The 23,316-nt window shown below is 44.9% G+C and overlaps 1 protein-coding gene across 1 annotated transcript in view; it reads left to right on the top strand.

The window, feature by feature from the left end:
- The first annotated feature begins 8,553 nt into the window (after positions 1 to 8,553).
- The window catches only part of LOC130274583 (uncharacterized), an 18,663-nt gene continuing 3,900 nt past the window's right edge, over positions 8,554 to 23,316 (top strand). The window contains exons 1-3 of the mRNA XM_056523017.1: positions 8,554 to 8,670; positions 8,834 to 8,992; positions 11,143 to 11,310. Of these exons, the coding sequence (XP_056378992.1) occupies positions 8,554 to 8,670; positions 8,834 to 8,992; positions 11,143 to 11,310 (444 nt within the window). The remainder of the gene's footprint in view (positions 8,671 to 8,833; positions 8,993 to 11,142; positions 11,311 to 23,316) is intronic.

Below are 23,316 nucleotides of genomic sequence, written 5' to 3'. Positions count from 1 at the left end.
CCTAGCAACCCATAGCCCCCTGCAATTACATCTGGTGTGGGGGGGGGGGGGCTATGGGACCACTAGACACCAGGGAATAGAGGCACTTAATGGTTAAATGCTGTGATCTGTATAGATTACAGTATTTAAACAGTTAAATGACGGACATCGGAGCGATCTCTGATGTCAGTCATTACTAGCAGATGTCAGCTGCTGATAGCAGCAGACACCTCCCAGTCATGACGCAGACCCGACCACCGGGCCCCCGTCATGTCCGCCCACCCGACCCATGACGTACATGTATGCCATGGGTTGGGAAGGGGTTAAAGTAGGGAGGAATCTTAGAAGAACTAAGGCTAATGAAGCCTGAAGCTCTCCAATTCTCTTGACCGATTTAATGCTCAACAGAAAAAGTTATTTTTAAAGAAGGCTCCAAAGGGAATAGCAAAACCCCCTGGAAACTACAGATAGATCCCACTGAGGGACAAGTTTTACATATGCCTTCTTAGTAGACTCCGCCATGGAGTTTAAAAGATTGCTGTTGAAAGCCCTCTAGCCTCTAGTAGGGACTGGTCAATCTCCAGGCTGTCAGACGGAGTCTCCCCAGATCCAGATGGGATCTTGTATCCTAAGACACTATCCCTGCATTAGTAAAAGTCCCCAATATTTTCCTTGACTCTTCCATATGAGTCAGGTTAACCAAGACCACTTTGGCCTGAATGGTTTAATGACAATCAGGGAGATCTATCACGGGCATCCCCCAACATCAAGTGATCTAAGGACATTTTTCTTCATTCAGGGACCACTCACCTGTTACTGTAAGCCCTTGATTCTGGTGATCTGCTACCACATAAATTGTTCTGAGTATGTGGACTGCAGAAAGGTGGGTTAGGTTCCTCTCTGCCCAACTGAGGATCCATCTTGCTTCCTTGAGGAGAAGTTGAGATCTCGTGTCTCCCTGCTTGTTGATGAAACATACAGCACTCATATTGTCACAGTGTACTCTTGCTGCTATTCGACAAGTAAGAGGAGCAAAGTAAATGAGCATCGAATGGATTGCTCTCCGAAGTTGGATAATAGACACTGCTCTTTTCCAACCTGGAAGGGATGCATCCATAGTCAACATAATTCAATGAGATTGAATCAAGGATTTTCCATCTCTCAGTTGTTTCCACCACTTGAGGGAGGAACATACTTCCACAGACAGGGAGCACTTCCCCGTCCTTGAGATTGCAGTTCCAAAGGCCCAGAACTTCCGCTTGAAGAAGGCTCAGTTGCCATACAGAAACTGCCTCTGTAGTTGCTGACCTGAGCCCAAACATCTTTATTTAATTCATAATAGAAACCTGATGATGTACTATCAGGAATTGTGCGTAGATTTCCATAGATGTCCTCCTGTCCTACTAGTTTCACTGGTGTAGAAATACCCACTCCTGCTGCTTGTTAGGACATAAGGAATAAGAATTTTGAGACTCAATGGATCCAGTTTTTAAAGGATTTATTTCACATATTACAAATCCATGTGTAACCCCCTAGACATATGATGGGTCTGTCAAGTTTTTTCAGGTTTGAATAGCACAGTAGGCTACAATATTGTGCCCATCAGAAGCAAATAATACCAGATGACCTAAACCATGATGCCAGTGTGAACGGAGCCTAATTGTTTTTACAGTCACAATGGAAAACAGCTAAAATAAACAGAGCATAATAGTATTCACTCTTTTTGTGTCAGATCTGCTGTTTGCTGTCACGTCCAGTTTATCTTTTGTTGGGTGGCCCCTTTAACAAGGGTAGATTAGCTGTAGTCATGCTAATTTACTCTATCTCAGAGATAGTTCTTCGTATTCCACTGATTATAGTCGCACATGTCCTAAAAACTTACTAAAGTCTGTCCAGTCTTCATAGTCTGCAATGTACAATAAAAGTACAATAAATCCAATACCAGCTGACCACACCAGTGTAAAGAAGGTGCTCAAATTATAACTTTTAATATTCCTCTTAAAACATAGACAAAAGAAAATTAGTGTTCTCACAATTTGACAAGGATATAATCTGTAGAAAGCAAACCTTTATATAAGCTGCTAAAAAAAACGGCAAGTATTCAAGTATCCATCTGGAGAGCACTATGTCAAATGTGCACCTCACAGAAAAAGTATTTACATGAATCTAGGTTCTCCCAACGCGTTTCTGACGCATGTGATCACGGCGTCATCAGGGGAGTATCCTCAAGTATTGGGGCAAATAATCAGACCTTTAACTGTATTAGTTTTATCACACTGAAAGTCCCTAACGGGTTAAAATAGATAAACAGCAAATAATCCCCCCTGCCAAAAACAGTAGAAATGGCACTTCTTTAAAGCGTACCTGTCATCAACAAAAACTTATTATATAATGTAGATAATACCATTATACAGTCATGGCCATAAATGTTGGCACCCCGGAATTTTTTCTAGAAAATGAAGTATTTCTCACAGAAAACGATTGCAGTAACACATGTTTTGCTATACACATGTTTATTCCCTTTGTGTGTATTGGAACTAAACCAAAAAAGGGAGGAAAAAAAGCTAATTGTACATAATGTCACTCCAAACTCCAAAAATGAGCTAGACAAAATTAGTGGCACCCCTAACTTAATATTTGGTTGCGCACCCTTTGGAAAAAATAACTGAAATCAGTCGCTTCCTATAACCATCAATAAGCTTCTTACACCTCTCAGCCGGAATGTTGGACCACTCTTCCTTTGCAAGCTGCTCCAGGTCTCTCTTATTGGAAGGCACCTTTTCCTAACAGCAATTTTAAGATCTCTCCACAGGTGTTCAATGGGATTTAGATCTGGACTCATTGCTGGCCACTTCAGAACTCTCCAGTGCTTTGTTGCCATACATTTCTGGGTGCTTTTTGACGTATGTTTGGGGTCATTGTCCTGCTGGAAGACCCAAGATCTCGGACACAAACCCAGCTTTCTGACACTGGGCTGCACAGTGCAACCCAAAATCCGTTGGTAATCCTCAGATTTCATGATGCCTTGCACACATTCAAGGCACCCAGTGCCAGAGGCAGCAAAACAACCCCAAAACATCATTGAACTTCCACCGTATTTCCCTGTAGGTACTGTGTTCTTTTCTTTAGAGGCCTCATTTCATTTTCGGTAAACAGTAGAATGATGTGTCTCATCTGTTCACAACACGTTTTCCCAGAAGGATTTTGGCTTACTCAACTTCATTTTGGCAAAATGTAGTCTTGCTTTTTTATGTCTCTGTGTCAGCAGTGGGGTCCTCCTGGGTCTCCTGCCATAGCGTTTCATTTCATTTAAATCTTGACAGATAGTTCGCGCTGACACTGATGCTCCCTGAGCCTGCAGCTTGAATATCTTTGGAACTTGTTTGGGGCTGCTTATCTGCCATCCGGACTATCCTGCGTTGACAACTTTCATCAATTTTTCTCTTCCGTCCACGCCCAGGGAGATTAGCTACAGTGCCATGGGTTGCAAACTTCTTGATAATGTTGCGCACTGTGGACAAAGGCAAATCTAGATCTCTGGAGATGGACTTGTAACCTTGAGATTGTTGATATTTTTCCACAGTTTTGTTTCTCAAGTCCTCAGACAGTTCTCTTCTCTTCTTTCTGTTGTCCATGCTTAGTGTGGGACATACAGACACACTAAGTGAACTACTATGCTTTTTATCTGCCAACATTTGCGGCCATGACTGTATATCCTATATATCCTATATGTATGTATTGATAGTCCTGGATCCCTGCTCACTTGGTATACATCAGAAATGCGGCAAGTCTAGACAGAAATGGAAACTATTGAAAAGTTTAAAAGCTGCTTTGAAGAACCAAAAGGTTGAAACCCACACACAACAGGTTTGTTGCAGAAATTCCAGCAACTTTTACGTTAATCTGAATGGGACCTAAAGAAATCTATGTGGGTACCTGCCAAAACAACTCCTTTCAATAGAGCCCAATTTTGACAACATAGTCGGAGACAACATATAAAAGTTAAGTAGTAACATTTATTTTGTTCAACAACATATTTTCTGGATTATTAGTACTATCCTGCACATTTTCTGACTCCTCTGAAACTATCTTGTTAAAAGAAGTCTGTAATCTCTTGTTAAGGTGGTCCTATTCACAAGATAACCGCTGGTCGTGATTGTTTTGGCCATCACTTATCACCATGTCCATACCACTGTTGATTGTGCAGGTTAAACTCTTTGTAAGAAGGAGGGGGATTAGCTGCAGCTCCATAGTAGGATCGGTCAAGTCATTTCCATTCTAACTTTGCCTTTAGTGAACATCCAAAACTTATCATGACCCTACTGGAAAGGTTGGGATCTGCAGTCAATGTATTTGAAATATAAAAAGAAGAAAAACACTCTTTGTAGGGCAGAACTGAAAGGTTTGCACACTTATAGACGATAATAGTTGGTAATACTCACCTTTACGTTCTGTGCACAACCACAACACCTATAGATGCCTTATAGTCACTTATGACTTTTCACAATTGAGCTGGTGCAAAACTGGTATTTAAAGGGGTACTCCAGTGGAAAACTTTTTTTTTTAATGAACTGGTGTCAAAAAGTTAAACAGATGTGTAAATTACTTCTATTAAATAATCTTTATCCTTCCAGTACTTATTAGCAGCTGTATGCTGTCTTGTCCACAGTGCTCTCTTCTGACATCTCTGTGCGTGTCAGGAACTGTCCAGATCAGCATAGGTGTCAGTAGAGAGCACTGTGGACAAGACAAAAAATTTAAAGAATTTCCTCTGTTGCATACAGCTGCTAAAAAAAAGTACTGTAAGGATAGAGATTTTTTTAATAGAAGTAATTTACAAATCTGTTTTAACTTTCTGGCACCAGATAATTTAAAAAAAAAATGTTTTCCACCGGAGTACCCCTTTAAGTCACCAATCACCCCAGGAAAAATGACATTTTCTCCGACAGTGCTCTTAAAGAATATCAGCCTTGTGAGATTACAATTCCGAACGTACTTCATTTTTCATCTAGCATGCTATAACATAATATACCTCAGAAAAACAGCTCTAACTCTTGACCACTAGATGTCTCCCTTCACTGCAATCTGCTGTCCACTATCTGTTGTTGGGAGAAATCTGTCTCTAGTAATAGCTAGATCAGGACAAAATATGGGTAGTGGGGGTGGAGCTTAGCTACTGCAATGTGCAAGAGGAGAAGAGAGAGCCTGAGCAAGCTAAGCCAGTCTGCCTGCTGAAGATGATCCACACTGTTTCTAAAAGGAAATTCTAAATTATCATCTCTCACCACCCACAGGCTCAGGGTAGCTGTGTCTTCTGTAAATAGCAGTGCACCTACTGCTGTACATCCACAGTGATGAAGTGTCTCCCTTTCCCCTCCATTTGGGGATAAATGTCTGATTGTGGTGGTGGGGGGGTCCATCTGCTGGGACCCTCGTGATCTTCTGTACATGTCCTCACTACTTACCTGTCCTCAGAGTGCTCCGCCCTCACCCCAGGAGAAGAGTTCAAGTGTTGGCCTGTTAAGCCAATCAGCGGCTTAGACGGGACCACTGTCTGGGTGGTCTGTTACTTGCACTCATCTTAGAAGGTGTGGGTCTGGAGTGCTGTCACGATGCCGGCTGGCAGGTAGTGGATCCTCTGTGCCAGAGAGGGATTGGCGTGGACCGTGCTAGTGGACCGGTTCTAAGCCACTACTGGTTTTCACCAGAGCCCGCCGCAAGGCGGGATGGTCTTGCTGCGGCGGTAGTGACCAGGTCGTATCCACTAGCAACGGCTCACCTCTCTGGCTACTGAAGATAGGCGCGGTACAAGGGAGTAGGCAGAAGCAAGGTCGGACGTAGCAGAAGGTCGGGGGCAGGCGGCAAGGATCGTAGTCAGGGGCAACGGCAGGAGGTCAGGAACACGGGCTAGGAACAGACAAGGGAACGCTTTCACTAGGCACTAAGGCAACAAGATCCGGCAAGGGAGTGCAAGGGAGGAGACTAGATATAGGGAAGTGCACAGGTGAACACACTAATTGGAACCACTGCGCCAATCAGCGGCGCAGTGGCCCTTTAAATCGCAGAGACCCGGCGCGCGCGCGCCCTAGGGAGCGGGGCCGCGCGCGCCGGGACAGAACAGACGGAGAGCGAGTCAGGTAGGGGAGCCGGGGTGCGCATCGCGAGCGGGCGCTACCCGCATCGCGAATCGCATCCCGGCTGGCAGCGGAATCGCAGCGCCCCGGGTCAGAGGACGTGACCGGAGCGCTGCCGCGGGGAGAGTGAAGCGAGCGCTCCGGGAAGGAGCGGGGACCCGGAGCGCTCGGCGTAACAGTACCCCCCCCCCCCTTGGGTCTCCCCCTCTTCTTGGGGCCAAAGAACCTGAGGAAAAAAAAATCAATTTTTCCGAGATGAGGTCCGATGCACATTAGGAGGGGTTCTGTGCGGAAACGCATGAGACAGTCCAATCTTTCATTGTTAATACAATAGATGTAGAGGGGTCTGGCGAGACTGGTCACGGGGACGTAGAACCTGTTGATGAGAGAGGCCAAAAAAAATTTTCCTGCAGATCCGGAATCCAAGAAGACCATAGTAGAGAAGGAGAAGGTAGAGGCAGATATCCGCACAGGCACAGTAAGGCGTGGAGAAGCAGAGTAGACATCAAGAACTGTGTCACCTTTGTGCGGAGTCAGCGTACGTCTTTCCAGGCGGGGAGGACGGATAGGACAATCCTTCAGGAAGTGTTCGGTACCGGCATAGTACAGGCAAAGATTCTCCATGCGGCGTCGTGTCCTCTCTTGAGGTGTCAAGCGAGACCGGTCAACTTGCATAGCCTCCGCGGCGGGAAGCACAGGAACGGATTGCAGAGGACCAGAGGAGAGAGGAGCCGGGGAGAAAAAACGCTTCGTGCGAACAAAGTCCATATCCAGGCGAAGCTCCAGACGCCATCCGGAAGAACGCATGTCAATGCGAGTGGCAAGATAAATGAGTTCATGTAGGTCAGCAGGAGTCTCTCGTGCGGCCAGAACATCTTTAATGTTGCTGGATAGGCCTTTTTTAAAGGTCGCGCAGAGAACCTCACTATTCCAGGACAACTCGTAAGCAAGAGCACGGAACTGAATGGCGTACTCGCCAACGGAAGAAACACCCTGGGCCAGGTTCAGCAGGGCAATCTCGGCTGAAGAAGCTCGGGCAGGTTCCTCAAAGACACTTCGAATTTCCGAGAAGAAGGAGTGTACAGAGGCAGTGACGGGGTCATTGCGGTCCCAGAGCGGTGCGGCCCATGACAGGGCTTTTCCAGACAGAAGGCAGAACACGAAAGCCACCTTAGACCTTTCAGTAGGAAACTGGTCCGACATCATCTCCAAGTGCTGGGAACATTGCGAAAGAAAGCCACGGCAATACTTAGAGTCCCCATCAAATTTGTCCGGCAAGGACAGGCAGAGGCTAGGAGTGGCCACTCGCTGCGGAGGAGGTGCAGGAGCTGGCGGAGGAGAAGATTGCTGGAGAAGTTGCGACTGAAGTTGGTGCGAAATGGTGGACATTTCCGACAGCTGACGGGTTAGAAGGGCGATCTGTCGGGCTTGCTGGGCGGCCACCGTGGTGAGGTCAGCGACAACTGGCAGAGGAACTTCAGCGGGATCCATGGCCGGATCTACTGTCACGATGCCGGCTGGCAGGTAGTGGATCCTCTGTGCCAGAGAGGGATTGGCGTGGACCGTGCTAGTGGACCGGTTCTAAGCCACTACTGGTTTTCACCAGAGCCCGCCGCAAGGCGGGATGGTCTTGCTGCGGCGGTAGTGACCAGGTCGTATCCACTAGCAACGGCTCACCTCTCTGGCTGCTGAAGATAGGCGCGGTACAAGGGAGTAGGCAAAAGCAAGGTCGGACGTAGCAGAAGGTCGGGGCAGGCAGCAAGGATCGTAGTCAGGGGCAACGGCAGAAGGTCTGGAAACACAGGCAAGGAACACACAAGGAACGCTTTCACTGGCACTAAGGCAACAAGATCCGGCAAGGGAGTGCAAGGGAGGAGACTAGATATAGGGAAGTGCACAGGTGAACACACTAATTGGAACCACTGCGCCAATCAGCGGCGCAGTGGCCCTTTAAATCGCAGAGACCCGGCGCGCGCGCCCTAGGGAGCGGGGCCGCGCGCGCCGGGACAGAACAGACGGAGAGCGAGTCAGGTAGGGGAGCCGGGGTGCGCATCGCGAGCGGGCGCTACCCGCATCGCGAATCGCATCCCGGCTGGCAGCGGAATCGCAGCGCCCCGGGTCAGAGGACGTGACCGGAGCACTGCCGCGGGGAGAGTGAAGCGAGCGCTCCGGGAAGGAGCGGGGACCCGGAGCGCTCGGCGTAACAAGTGCGCCAAGGACAGGTAAGTAGCAGGTCCCATACAGGGGATTGCATGGGGTTCCAGAGGTTAAACCCCCTCCCCCTGTAATTTTGCCCCTATTCTGTTGATAGGGGGTAAGTTTCAGTTCCCTGGAGTACCCCTTTAATGTAACACCTTCCTTATTGTGTTGCAATTTCTTTTATTTCTGCTGGCATAACACCTTGAAAAGCCAATGCATCAATAGCTCCTTCTATGCTCACATGGCATCTATAGAACCGTACTGTGTAAACCGTCTCCAGCACAGTGCAAGCTTGTTCACTGCACTTTCTCCAGCAATGTCTTATGGCATAGCAGAGGAGTATGCTGTATTTAGAAAAGTAAGCAAAAAGAAGTCGGGTTAGTCTAACAAAATCGTGTAGGTTTTAAAAAATCTGTTGAAACGACACTATAACATATATGTTTTCAGACATAGTGTTTTATTTGAAAAGGTTCTGAATTTTACTTTAATTTTACATCTATGAAAAAAAATCACATTTACAGGAACGAACACTCAGAGAACAAGAAAGTTTGAATCGTACAAAAAGAATTTCTGAGATAACATCAGGAAAGGAGAATGAGAGACATCTAGAGTTAACACTATCGCATTGGAAGAGACTCGTGCACGATGAGAAGGAAAAAGTTGCTGCAGCACAGGAACAGGTTTGCTAATATGTCTTCATGCCTGGTAGTTTACAGGGTGTTATAATAGTTAGAATTATTTAGGTTTAACCTAAATACACTGATGTGCCAATTTATCAAGGTAAAATGCCCTCAGAATGTGTAAATAATGAGGTTTAGGGTGCACTCTCACATACCAAATGGCATCAGTAATGTATGTGGGTTTTATGTGTTTCACCTGTACAAGCCATGTGCACCATAAAGCTGTGGTCGTGTGCAGTAAAAAGTACATAGTAATTGGTCACATGGCACATTGCCGGGGCCAATTGGCATATGAAAATGCGCCCCTTAATACAGTTACCAACAGTCTATTTTTCTTTCATAAAGAAATCTCATAATTCACACTCATAAGGGTTTTATTAAATTCACATCTTGCTGCAATATTCTTAAAATTAAGAAGAATCGGTTGCAGAATGGTAGGATAAGAAAAATAAGCATTCAGTCCAGGCCAATTGTGTTTTGTTTTCATAAACAGGAGGTGCACAGTTATAGGGTCAGGTTAAGTGGTGGAGGCCCCTTTGCAAAGTAGTCACTGGGGACCCCTCCCTAGTGTCATATAATGAAGGCTATATTAACCCCTTATAGCAGGGATGTCCAAGTTTTTCCTTCACTGGGTCATTTAATCAGAAAAGTATGTGTGTGTAAGACTTTAACCCCTGTCTTGCATGAGACATTCACGCAGACCAAGGTCATGCTGCAAGAGAGAACGGAGCTTCACTATCATAAAAGCGATACTGAGACAGTGCTCTACAGTGCTCAGCGCAGAACATCTCATGTTACAGATGTGGTTTGGACCAGATGAACAATGACTACAGCATAAGGTCCCCAACCCAATCTTCTTCCCCTTGAGTACAACCTACTACCATAAGACCCGCCCTAGAGCACACTCCACCATAATAAGACCAACCCGCCCAGCATACATCAACATCACCACCAATACACCCCTTACCGATATATCTAGGCACTGTGCTGCACATCTCTAGAACATTTGGCTATAAACAATACAGCCTCTCTCTCTAACGGGCCATCGGAAAGCACCCGTAATGCATGTCATTGCGTCATCTCTCCTATGTTTCCATCTGCATGCCCACATGCCGAATGTTGTTTTTGGGTGGGCCAGCGCAGGAAACCTGCATTGCAAGTGGCAAGTCCTGAGCGGGCAACTGGAGGCCCACCTATTTGGCAGAGAGCGTGAGGCCTGGAGTTGGATCTCCAGAAGCTCTGATGATGATCCAGCCCTGGGTGCAGTAATCACTGGGGATCTCTGTTAGGCCACACTTATATGTTCGGCAGGCCGCATCTGTCCCGTGGGCCGCTTGTTGGATGCCCTGGCTTGTCTACCTTAGGTTTTTTCTTTTTTGCATTATTAATGCTGTTTACTGTAAAATATATAACACGTTACTCTTTACTTTTAGTGTTAGTATGGCTATGACAATACCAAAGGTGTATACATTTTTATGTTTTAACATACACATACTTTCTTAATTTACTTAATATTTTTATTTTATTTCTTTTTTTTTGGGGGGGGGGGAGAGTGGGGGAAAAAACAACAATTAATCCTCTATCTTTTTTTTTATCTTTTAACTTATTATTTATGTGCCATGTCATGTCACTGAAAAGGTAACAGGTTGTTAAGATTTTGGCAATACTACATATTTTTTACCTTTTTATACTAAAACTTTTGAAAAATGTGGACTTCAAGCTGCGATCATTTGATCACTAATGCAATGTTTTAAGACCCCTCATACATCTTAGACAAATGTTGGTGAAACCTGAGTAACCGGCCAAACATCTTATGTGTATGGGGGACTCCCAACTCTCCCCTCAACAGAAGATGTCGATAGAAATAAGGATCGGGCATGTTGACTTTCAACTGTTCTCAGGGATACAAATCACTGCCAAAGGATTCTTAGTCATTGGTAAATGCTGCAGTTGTAATGTTTAGTTTACTATCGTCTGAGTCCCCAAAGTTTTCATCGGCCTACACGTACTGTAGTAGAAATTTATCAAGATTTGCATAGTTGTTTTGTTTTGTATGTATTTTTATTTATTTTTATCTCGGATACATTGGGCAAATAAAAAAACATTGATTCGCAATTGTTTTTAGCCGATTGCATTTTTCTTTTTTATAGGTGCTGCAACTACAGCGAGGCAGGAAATCTGTAGAGATGACTGGAAGTTCACTTCACAAGCAGTTGACAGATTTACAGAACAAACACTCCAAGGTTCAGCAGGAAAACTCCCTCTTGCGTGTAGAGAAGAACCATTTGGTTGAGCACATCTCTCAGCTACATAAACAGGTACGTGCTCAGAGCGTGCACACTTCATATTCACCGGGCACACAATGGGTGGGGGGGGGGAGTACTGCTTACTATGTGTGACCCATCAGAAAAGGCTAAGTAGGACAAATCTGAGGTCAGCGACAAAATAGGAATTTTGTTTATCTCCCTCCCTCGCTAGAACCAGCTTGGATTTTTGTTACGTGTGATATTCTTAGCTTTTCTGCATCAAATAGCTTTACTCAAACTTGCGCCTAACAAAATGATCATGTCTGAATTATAAAATGTAGTTATTTACTGTTATTTATCACTTTAAAGGGGTATTCCAAGCAAGAACATTTTATCCCCTATCCAAAGCATAGGGGATAAGATGTCTGAACGCGGAGGGCCCGCTGCTGAGACCCCCCCCTCCCCCTGCAATCTTCCTGAATCTCCAGTTTTGCAAACCTCCAGGTTTCCGTGACTGGGGAGGTGACATCACGTCACACCACGCCTCCTCCATTCATGTCTATGGGAGGGGGCGTGACTACCGTCACGCCCCCTCCCATAGACATGAATGGAGGGGGCGTGACGTCACATCCCCAGTCCTGGAAACCTGGAGGTTTCCGAAACTGGAGATTCAGCACCAGCACCCTGCAGGGAGATCGCAGGGGGGTCTCAGCAGCGCCCCCCCCCCCCCCCCCCGCGATCAGACATTTTATCCCCTATGCTTTGGATAGGGGATAAAATGTTCTTGCCTGGAATACCCCTTTAACTGTTATTTATTTGATTCAGATTTTTTTTTTTTTTATATATTGGTAAAGTAGTTATTGCTTAATAAACCTTTTACATAAGGTACCAAAAATTGCATAAGCAGCAACTACATAATATATTATTAATATTGTTATTACATTTCTATATAATGCTGCTTCCATTGCCCTTTATATAGCACAATATTAGGGTATCACATCGTAATAGAGGTGCAGACGGATGAACCCAGTGTCTATAAGATAGTAACCCTGGCCATAAGAGCTTACAATCTAAAAGGAGGTTAGGGGGTAGTTAGACATGGTGGCTGTGTTGGAAAACTGGTTGTGGGACAATTTTTGACTGTGAAGTCTTTTCAGAAGAGAAAAGTACTAAGGGCTTTAGAGTGTTGGAGCTCAATAGAGAAGGGAGGCACAAGACAAGAGAGTTTTTGTATTTGAATGTGCAAGATGGTGAGTATCTTATGGTTACATAACTAAAAGTGTATTCTCCAAGCTGTAATATGTCTGAAGGTGGCTAAAATGAGGTTTGGAGTCTAAGGAATAACCTGGTCCTTACCCCTTCCACAAGGAGGTTTGGACTTTGCTACAAGAGGATTCCAAGGTTGCGGTCCTCAAATAGTTTCGGAATTGCAGCAGTAGCACGGATGCAGCATTGGCATGGTTAGGAAAGAATAGTCAGGTGATAGCTAGATGTCTAAACCAGGAGAAGAACAACATATACCAGGTAGACATCCAAAAGGATAAGGCAGAAGTATAATCAGGAACAATGGAAAGGTTAGTATCAGGTTCAAAGGTCAAGTGAAATACACAGGATCCACCAAAGGCTGTAACTCAATTATCAAGCAAAATTGGGCAGCTGAAATCTTCTTTAAAGGGGTACTCCGCCCCTAGACATCTTATCCCGATACAAATTGGCAGGACCCCTGCGATCTCGGCTGTGGCACGCCAGACATCCAGCGCACTGAGAAAACTTCACTCCGTGCAGGATGACTGGTGATGCAGGGCGGAGGCTTGTGACGTCACGTTCACGCTCATGATGTCACAGCCATGCCCCCTCAAAGTCTATGGGAGGGGCGTGATGGCTGTCACGTCCCCTCCCATAGACTTGCATTGAGGGTGTGTGGCCATGATGTCACGTGCGGAACACGGCCGTGACCTAATGAGCCTCTGGCGCTGCCCCCGACGCTCTAAACAAATGCCGGGTGCAGCAGGGAGATCGCGCAGGTCCCCAGCGGCGGGACCCCCACCATCAGGCATCTCATCCCCTATGCTTTGGATAGGGGATAAGATCCTTTGGATAGTGGATAAGATATCTAGGGGCGGAGTATCCCTTTAAGTGTGTATTCACACGTACAGTATCCTGCACATACTTGATAAGCAGGACTTGAAGCTGCAGATTTTATGCTGCAGATTTCACTGTACACGAGGTGAATGAACACAGCTTCAAATCTGCAACTTCAAATCGTGCACATCAAATATGCGCAGGATACTGTTTGTGTGGATACACCCTACATGGGCCACCAGGACGTTACATTATCTTTGGGTGCCAGCTTCCGTTGCATCACCCAACACTGCTGTGCAGGCAGAGAAGGAGAGCCATGTGCCAATGTAGCGGAACCACATGAGAAGACAGCAGGCATTGCTAGAACAGCAGAGGTGTCCAGTTCATTAGCAGCTGGAGGCGGTTCTGGCAAGAACCTTGGCACTTTGCCTGGACTCACCATGGGAATAGGCAGCTATGAGTAATAGAGTAGAGTGGTAGAAATAAAGCCATGACTGGCAGATTTAGAGTTTTATAGGGTGGTATTCAGAAGAAATGTAGTAGCAGAAAAATGATAGAGTTTTGAAAAAGGGGGGCAGCAGAAAATGTCATGAAGCAAGGTTAAAATGAGGGTTTCATAGTGTTCATACACCTTCAATACTTGTTTGCTAAACATCTACATAGTGAGTTCTTCATATGTAAAGGGTAAGCCACTTCAAGGTATCACTGCCGGAGACTTATCCCTTTCTTTAAAGGGGTACTCCGCCTCTAGACATCTTCTCCGCCCCTAGACATCACGCCCCTTCCCATGGACTTGCATTGAGGGGGAGTGGCCGTCACATCACTAGCAGGGCTTGACCTTGACGTCACGAACCTCCGCCCCACATCGCCAATCATACGGCACGGGGCGAATTTCGCTCCGTGCACCGAATGTCTGGGGTGCCACAGTCAAAATCGCGGGGATCCTTTGGATAGGGGATAAGATGTCTAGGGGCGGAGTATCACTTTAACATGCCTGAAGAATGGGGCATGTTGCAATCCATCTGCCTGATTCTTGCCCCAAACATTTGAAAAGTTGGAACAACCCTGTACAAATTACATATTGAGGGCTGATTTAAATGGTATCCATAGATCAGTGTTTCCCAACCAGGGTGCCTCCAGCTGTTGAAGTACCACTCCCAGCATACCCGGACAGCCTTTGGTGGGATTATACAGTTGAAGGGGGTGTATGTGTTTTATTGAAGGGCATGTATGCCTGATACCCACCCCCTGACTATATTATCCCACCCATCAGATGATATTCATTCCCATTATTTAAATTAATTTCATGCCCATCTGGCAGATTCCCTAAAATGTCAAACTATAAAATTTCATTTCTCAGGAATGGAAGGCATATCAAGAAAGTTTAAAAGTTGTGTGAGAGTACACTAAGCTATTTATTGATAATGCAATCTAATTTTTTGGAGGTTGGCCACGGGTCCTCTTTAATGGAAGTCCTAATTTGTTATGATGTTCTTTTGCCGTAATAGGGCATATAGATAATGGTTGCCCTAATGGAGGTTGAATTTATACCCATTGGATCCTATTTTTTGTCCTGCAACAGAGGTATCAGAGGAGGCTACTTTTTCTAATTTTAAAGGGATACTCTGCCCCAAGACATCTTATCCCCTATCTAAAGGATAGGGGATAAGATGTCTGATTGTGAGGGTCCTGCCGCTGGGGACCCCTACGATCTCTCCCGCAGCACCCCCGTTCATGAGCTGCAGGGAGTGAAGATTGCTCTGTGGCTGATGACGGGAGATACAGGGGCATCATGATGTCATGGCTCCGCCCCCTCATGATGTCACACCCCACACCCTCAATGCAAGCCTATGGGTGGGGGCGTGATGGCCATCACGTCCCCTCCCATAGACCTGCATTGAGGGGGCGTGACGTCACAAGGGGGGTGGAGCCATGATGTCACAATACCCCGGCCCCTGTATCGCCCGTCATCAGCCACAGAGCAATCTTCACTCCCTGCAGCTCATGAACGGAGGTGCTGCAGGAGAGATCGTGGGGGTCCCCAGTGGCAGGACTCCCGTGATCAGACATCTTATCCCCTATCCTTTGGATATGGAATAAGATGTCTAGGGGCAGAGTACCACTTTAAGGATAGGCTTATTAGTTGCTTTGGCCTACAATGACACTTTTTGCTAGAAACTTTCAATGCATTATAGGGAAGCTGTTTGCTTTCTATGCATTATATTATCTCCCTCCCTGTTGGAACAAACATGCCCGATCAGCAGATCCAAGTATGAGTGTTTATGAGGGAGTAGGGAGAGTTAGCTGTCGGGATACCGGTCTCCTGGATATAGCAAGACATAGTAACAATGACTTACAGTAGAGAAGGGAGGATAAAACAGGGAAGTGCAGTCTACAGAAAGGGGAGTTTTGCAATCATAAATATCTGGAGAGTTTGCTACAAAATCCCAGGAGACTATGGGACGAGACCCATTATGAAAGGCTCCAAATTGTGTAAAGTAAGTAAAGATATCCACCTCACTGTACGAGAAAACGGACGGGAGGATCCATCTTCCAGGCTTTGCTGTAGACATTACAATCTCTGAGCCTGGGGGTACAGCTGGACAAGAATTGCAGTCAAATCACCATTGCAAACTCGGCTTTTCCCAATGGGGACATGCCAAAAGCGTCCTTAACCCCTTAGGGATGCAGCCAATTTTAGGTTTTCATTACTTTCGATTTTCCCTCCTCACCTTTAATTTGTTTTCTGTCAACAGAGTTGTATAAAAGCTTGATCTTACCATATAATGTAATCCAAAACAAAAAAATATAGATTTATGGGGTAGATTGAAACAAACACACACACACACAGAATTCTGCAAATGTTGGTGAGTTTCTTATTGATGCCATTCACCATACGGTAAAGCTGACACATTGACCTCATTCTACAGGTCAGTATGATTACAGCAATACCAAATTTATGTATTGAACAATTGTTTAAACAATAAAAAAATATTGAGTTTTTGATATGGGACTTTTGTTTATATATTTTTTTTAAACTTATTTTTTTTTAATTTTTTATTTTTTAGACCGTTTTTAAATTAAACTTTTATTCCCCCTAAAGGACTTATGCGTTCGCTAATAATAGTGTGGTGTAATAGGAGCATAGTCATGGTTGCCAGAAAGCCTAAACAAGGCTACCCGCTTCCATGACAACTGAGCAGCATACTTGATTGTGAAATGGCGAGGCGATTGGAGGCCCAAAAAAAAGATCGGGACACAGATTCTAAGCAGCTTTTAACTGAGGTTGCTTTTGACTACTGCATCTAGGGGGTTAAACAGCCAGGATTGGAGTTATCTCCGATCCCAGCCGCTGACTTTCTCAGCATACTTCTGCCATACGTATATATGTCAGAATATTCCAAAGGGTTATGGTTATGGAAAGGAGTGTATCTTCACCTTATACATACATCCTTATCTGTCATAACCCTTGTGTAGAAAAGAGGTTGGGAAATAAAGGAGAGTTGGTATATGAATGTTGGCCATGGCTTCCTACATTCAGGGATTGAATGGAGCTCTGACCCCATGTTTGTATTATTGGCTCCTTAAAGGGGTATTCCAGGAAAAAAAAAACTTTTCTTTTATATATCAACTGGCTCCAGAAAGTTAGACAGATTTGTTAAGGACTTCTATTAAAAAATCTTAATCCTTCCAAAAATGATCAGCTGCTGAAGTTGAGTTGTTCTTTTCTGTCTGGAAACAGTGCTCTCTGCTGACATCTCTGCTTGTCTCGGGAACAGCACAGAGTAGAAGAGGTTTGCCATGGAGATTTGCTTCTACTCTGGACAGTTCCCGAGACAGGTGTCATCAGAGAGCACTTAGACAGAAAAGAACAACTCAACTTCAGTAGCTCATAAGAACAGAAAGGATTAAGATTTTTTAATAGAAGTCATTTACAAATCTGTTTAACTTTTTGGAGCTACCGTATATACTCGAGTATAAGCCGTCCCGAATATAAGCCGAGGCCCCTAATTTCACCCCAAAAACCCAGGGAAAGTTATTGACTCGACTATAAGCCTAGGGTGGGAAATAAATCATCCCCCCATGTCATCATCCAGACCCCCATCATCATCCAGACCCCGGCATCATCACCCCGGCATCATCCCCCCTCGTCATCATCCCCCCCCCCCCTTTCATCATCACCGCCTGTCAATCCCTTCTCAGTGGTCTTCAACCTGTGGACCTCCAGATGTTGCAAAACTACAACTCCCAGCATGCTGGGAGTTGTAGTTTTGAAACATCTGGAGGTCCGCAGGTTGAAGACCACTGCCTTCGTCATCATCCGGACCCCCTTTTGTTGGTGAGCGGGGCAGGTGGGGGAGGATGTTCACGCTGCCTTGACGCCACTGCGCAGGGACGTCACGCACCTGCGCGTCGTCGTTAAGGCAACGTCACTAGTCCGGGACTGGCCCGGAGCAGAGAAGAGGTCCTCCCGGTGAAGATGGACAGCCCAGAAAGACTAACCCTCCCCACCGAACGGTCCCTGTAGCATAGGAGGTCGAATATGGATGGCCCGGACCAGCCCACCCTTCCTTCCCACCGAGGGGAGGTGAGTAGAAAAAAAAGGGGGTCTGGATGATGACGAAGACCACAGTGGTCTTCAACCTGCAGACCTACAGATGTTTCAAAACTACAACTCCCAGCATGCCATCGGCTGTCCGGTCATGCTGGGAGTTGTAGTTTTGCAACATCTGGAGGTCCGCAGGTTGAAGACCACTGATTGACAGGCGGAGATGGGCGGCTGGGACCATCCCCTCACAGCTAAAGCCAGAAACGTTTTTTTTGTTCACTCGAGTATAAGCCGAGGGGGGCGTGCTGAAAAACTCGGCTTATACTCAAGTATATACGGTAGTTGATATATAAAAAATATTTTTTTTCCTGGAATACCCCTTTAAATAGACTATATTCTCCCAATTGTTTTAAAGGCAGGAAATAATTCTATATGGTAAAATAAATCTATATTACTTAAATCTATATGATGCTCTAGTACAGTGTTTCACAACCAGGGTGCCTCCAGGTGTTGCAAAACTACAACTCCCAGCATGCCTGGACAGCCAAAGGCTGTCCAGGCATGCTGGGAGTTGTAGTTTTGCAACATCTGGAGGCACCCTGGTTGGGAAACACTGCTCTAGTATTTATCCAGTGGCAGCGGCATACATAGAAGAAAGGGGGCCCCATAGAAAATACTGACATGATCCTCCTATTATGGCATCTAATTTTGCCCCCCAGGAGAAAAAAAGTGGTGTTTATTTCTGTTTGCTCTCCATGACCCATTGGTCAATGACCCCCCCCCCCCCCTCCTCCATTAATTTGCTGACAATGCAGTTCCCCAGAGAGGATTTCTGCTCAGTTTCTTATCATTGGAAAAAGAAATGAGACCAACCAGGACAGGGCCTTCTCTTTCCAAGGGCCCCATAGCAGCCGCATGGTCTGCCAATATGAGCGGTGGGTTCTTGTGGTGTCGCCCTGATCGCTGTCACTATAGACAACGTAGGATCTATACTTGGGTAACAGATGTCAGTGCACTGCCTCGGGGTCTAAGAAGATATGGCATAGGAAGCGTGTGGCCTGTAAACCTGAATTTCTTGTTTCCTCTTCAAATTATTCATAGGCAGCTGGTGAGCGGGGCAGGTGGGGGAGGATGTTCACCAGACGATCCCCCCCCCCATTGTACAGCGCCTGCTCTAGTCATCCCCATAGAGTTACTGTTATTATTTATAACTTGTTTTTTCCCCATTTTCGCAGTTAATTGTATGTACTTCATATGATTTATTACAAAACAATTCGAGGGTCTTACAACGTCTCCTCCATTCCAAACTTTTGGGTTTGAAATTTGAAAAAAAAAAAAAACATTCTATAACTATTCTGAAGTTTTATATCATATTTATTGTTACAGCTACGGATCTATGAATAAAATATGTACCCAAATGATCCTAATGTTGTGTAATGATCTGCACAACAATATGTTCGGCGTCATATAACGAAAAGTATTATAAGTCATAGTAGTAATATTATTATAGCAGTAATACCGTTGGCTACAACACATCATAGATATCACTGCTGCTACCACTAGAAAGACGTAGATGTAGTTACACAACGACCAGCGTAGAACAGATGGACGCGGCACAGAGGATTAAATAAAGCACTAATGTCCTTAGAGGGGCTGGCAGTGAGGGGCATGAATGGGGTCTTTGAGTCCTGACTCTGTATCTGACAAAGCTTATAAAAAGTATATTTAAGAGATATTACAGCCGTCCATTATATTTGCCTTTGCGATAACGACTAATGCCTTCTCCAACTGATCCATAGATTTACATGAGGGATTTTTCTATGGCACCTTAGGTTCCTTAGTGCATATCAGCTCCTTCAATAAATGTGTCTCAAGATTTATTTCCAGTAGGTTCTTATAAGGGGCACTGTATATTCTCCTGACTTTTATGGTACTATGTCAATGGAAAGACTGTTGAAGAAAATTGACGGACAAAAAAAAATACATCTTTGACACTGAACCTTAAAGGGGAACTCCATTTTAGGAAAATGTATCCCCATCCAAAAGATAGGGGATAAGTGTCTGATCGCAGGGAGGGTCTGACTGCTGGGACCCCAGTGATCTTCTGCTCAGCTCTTCTGGTGCACAAAGAGGGGGGGGGGGTCATCACACGCCCTCCATTCATCTGCATGGGAGAGTCGAATCGCAGTACTCGATGTTCCCATAGAGATCTCTGGCTCTCCCATAGAGATGCATGCAGGGGATTTCTCAATAGAAATCCTTGAGTCACATGATGATAGAGTCACCTGACTTGTCTCGATAAAAGCGCAAGGTAAAAAATGCCAAAGGGAAAAAAAGCCAAGACTAAAATCCACCAATTTGGAAAAAATTACCCAAAAAAAAAAAACTGCCTCTTGGGAATGAAATAATAAGGGCAGGGTTGGTGTTTTTGGTGTTTTTTTCGGGCCAAATAAAACCAAGTGGAAACCTATTCTAAAGAACATGTCTAGGAGCACCTCGGATACTTTGAGCTCATCAGCATGCAATTATAATCTGCCACTGCCTATATACAGTCTACAGCAGTGGTCTTCAAACTGCGGACCTCCAGATGTTGCGAAACTACAACTTCCAGCATGCCCAAACGGCCATTGGCTGTCCGGACATGCTAGAAGTTGCAGTTTTGCAACAACTGGAGGGCCACGGTTTGGAGACCACTTGACATAAGAGAGAATCTCACGTTTCTTCTTTTGTTTCCCCATGCTTTATACTGCAGGTTGGCTTCATCAGCAAACAGACCTTTAGTTTTCTATAAAACATGAAGTATCTTTACCTTGTAGACACATTAAAGGGGTTATCCAGGAAAAAAAAACTTTTTATATTTATATATATATATATATATATATATATATATATATATATATATCAATCAACTGGCTCCAGAAAGTTAAATAGATTTGTAAATTACTTCTATTAAAAAATCTTAATCCTTTCAGTACTTATGAGCTTCTGAAGTTAAGGTTGTTCTTTTCTGTCTAAGTGCTCTCTGATGACACGTGTCTCGGGAAACGCCCAGTTTAGAAGAGGTTTGCTATGGGGATTTGCTTCTAAACTGGGCGGTTCCCGAGACACGTGTCATCAGAGAGCACTTAGACAGAAAAGAACAACCGTAACTTCAGAAGCTCATAAGTACTGAAAGGATTAAGCTTTTTTAATAGAAGTAATTTACAAATCTGTTAAACTTTCTGGAGCCTGTTGATATATAAAAAAAAGTGTTTTTCCTTGATAACCCCTTTAATGGGGGAGATCAAAACCTGTTTAAAGGAAAAGTTGCCCATAGCAACCAATCAGATCACTTCTTTCATTTTGCCAAGGCCTTGTTAAAAATGAAAGAAGCGATGTGATTGGTTGCTATGGGCAACTGGGCAACTTTTCCTCTACACAGGTTTTGATAAATCTCCCCCATTATTCTGCTTTGTTCAGCTTGGAAAAACTAATAGTAATATACATTTAGATCAGTTGACAAGAAGAGTAAGGCCTCGTTCACACTGGCAAAAACCATGGTGATAATACCAACCTCAAAAATAGTGCGGCGCTTGATGTTGTATCCTCAGGGTGGTTGCTCTCTAAAAGCCTTTGAATGTGGCAGCTCTGCCACCTGCTACACCAAGCCCAGGGGAGAAGCTCAGGTAGAAGTAGGTAGCGGGGTAGTAGTAGGTAGCGGGGTAGTAGTAGGTAGCGGGGTAGTAGTAGGTAGCGGGGTAGTAGTAGATAGCGGGGCAATAGAGGCCTGTTTTTTCTGCACCTTACCACTCTTTTGTTGAAATGAATGGAAGGTGTTTTTTATGGTAAAACAAAAATATTTGATGGTTTCATACTTGTTTTTTTGTTCTACTAAACACCAATACAGTGGTCCCTCAAGTTACAATATTAATTGGTTCCAGGACGGCCATTGTATGTTGAAACCATTGTATGTTGAGACCATAACTCTATGGAAACCTGGTAATTGGTTCTGAAGCCTCCAAAATGTCATCCAAAAATAACAAAAAGTGAGGATTAAAGAAAAATAAGTAGATAACTAATATAGATAAAGCAAATCCTTACATATAAAAGTATCTGCCAGTGTTTCCCAACCAGGGTGCCTCCAGCTGTTGCAAAACTACAACTCCCAGCATGCCTGGACAGCCTTTGGAAAAGACTGATCTATATAGAGTACAGGGTCCTGTACAGTACACACAAAATGTAGCCGCCCTTACCTGGTGTCTAAAGGAGCAGCTAACCATGGCACAGGTAAAGAGTACAGAACATGTAATACCTCCCTGTATTGTAGGGGGTCGCTACCAGACACCAGTCAGTGCATGCACTTCAGTAGTATAGGTGTAAATGCCCATTCTGATTGGTCGGTTCTTCCAGCCTCTGACACGTTTCACAGATCTGGACTGTCTGTACGTTGTATGTTGAGTCTGGTTTACAGTGACAATGGCCCAGAAAAGACCATTGTATGTTGAAAATATTGTATGTTGAGGCCATTGTAAGTTGAGGGATCACTGTACTGGAGATATAACATAATAAATGTATTAGTGAAGTATGGGAAGGTGTTACACCTCTTCCACACACTACAGGTGGCTCTTATCTCCATGTGAAGCCATGGGGCATGTTAAAATGTAATACAGCTGGGCTGCCCCTATATGTATACCAGTGATTCCCAACCAGGGTGCCTCCAGCTGTTGCAAAACTACAACTCCCAACTGGGAGTTGTAGTTTTGCAACAGCTGGAGGCACCCTGGTTGGGAAACACTGATGTATACAATGGTAGATCAGTACCCTCGAACCTGTCAGGTTCAGCCATCATTTATCTAATATCCAGTTTAACAGGACTGTCCAGCTTTTCCTAGATATCCCAGACTACAGAGTTGGGGTTAGAGGTGTCTGACAGTTGTGTAACTTCCCTCTCTCCATTGAGATAACATCTCTGTTTGGTTACCTGTAATGGTAATAGGCCAAGAATTAAAGGGTGGGGGGAGGTCACAAAAGATAGCTGGTGGTTGGGCCACCTGAAGTCTATGGCCATACCAATATGATAGGATGACATTTTTCAGGCTAACGCTAGCCATACACATGAGTTAGTTGTTGGCTACACATTTATTTGGCCAACATCTATGTCTCCTGTTTATGATCACTTGGCTGTGCTTTGATGTGTTTGAAAAGAGATTGGGCTAAGCGTCTGCCGGTAGTGGCACATCTTTCTGGAAACAGGATCGGGCAGGTGACATCTAACATGCCCAATCCTTTTCCCCCCTGTCAGAGGAGAGACATGAAGCATACATGTTAGGGCTGATTCACATCACGTTTTCTCCCATACGGGAGCGCATACAGCAGGGGGGAGCTAAAACCTTGCGCTCCCGTATGTCACCGTATGCGCTCCCGTATGTAATTCATTTCAATGAGCCGACCGCAGTGAAACGTTCAGT

The sequence above is a fragment of the Hyla sarda genome, chromosome 5 (genome assembly GCF_029499605.1).
Source record: "Hyla sarda isolate aHylSar1 chromosome 5, aHylSar1.hap1, whole genome shotgun sequence".
Lineage (NCBI taxonomy): Eukaryota > Metazoa > Chordata > Amphibia > Anura > Hylidae > Hyla > Hyla sarda.
The sequence above is the reverse complement of the archived record's forward strand: the minus strand, read 5'-3'. Positions and strand labels throughout refer to the sequence as shown.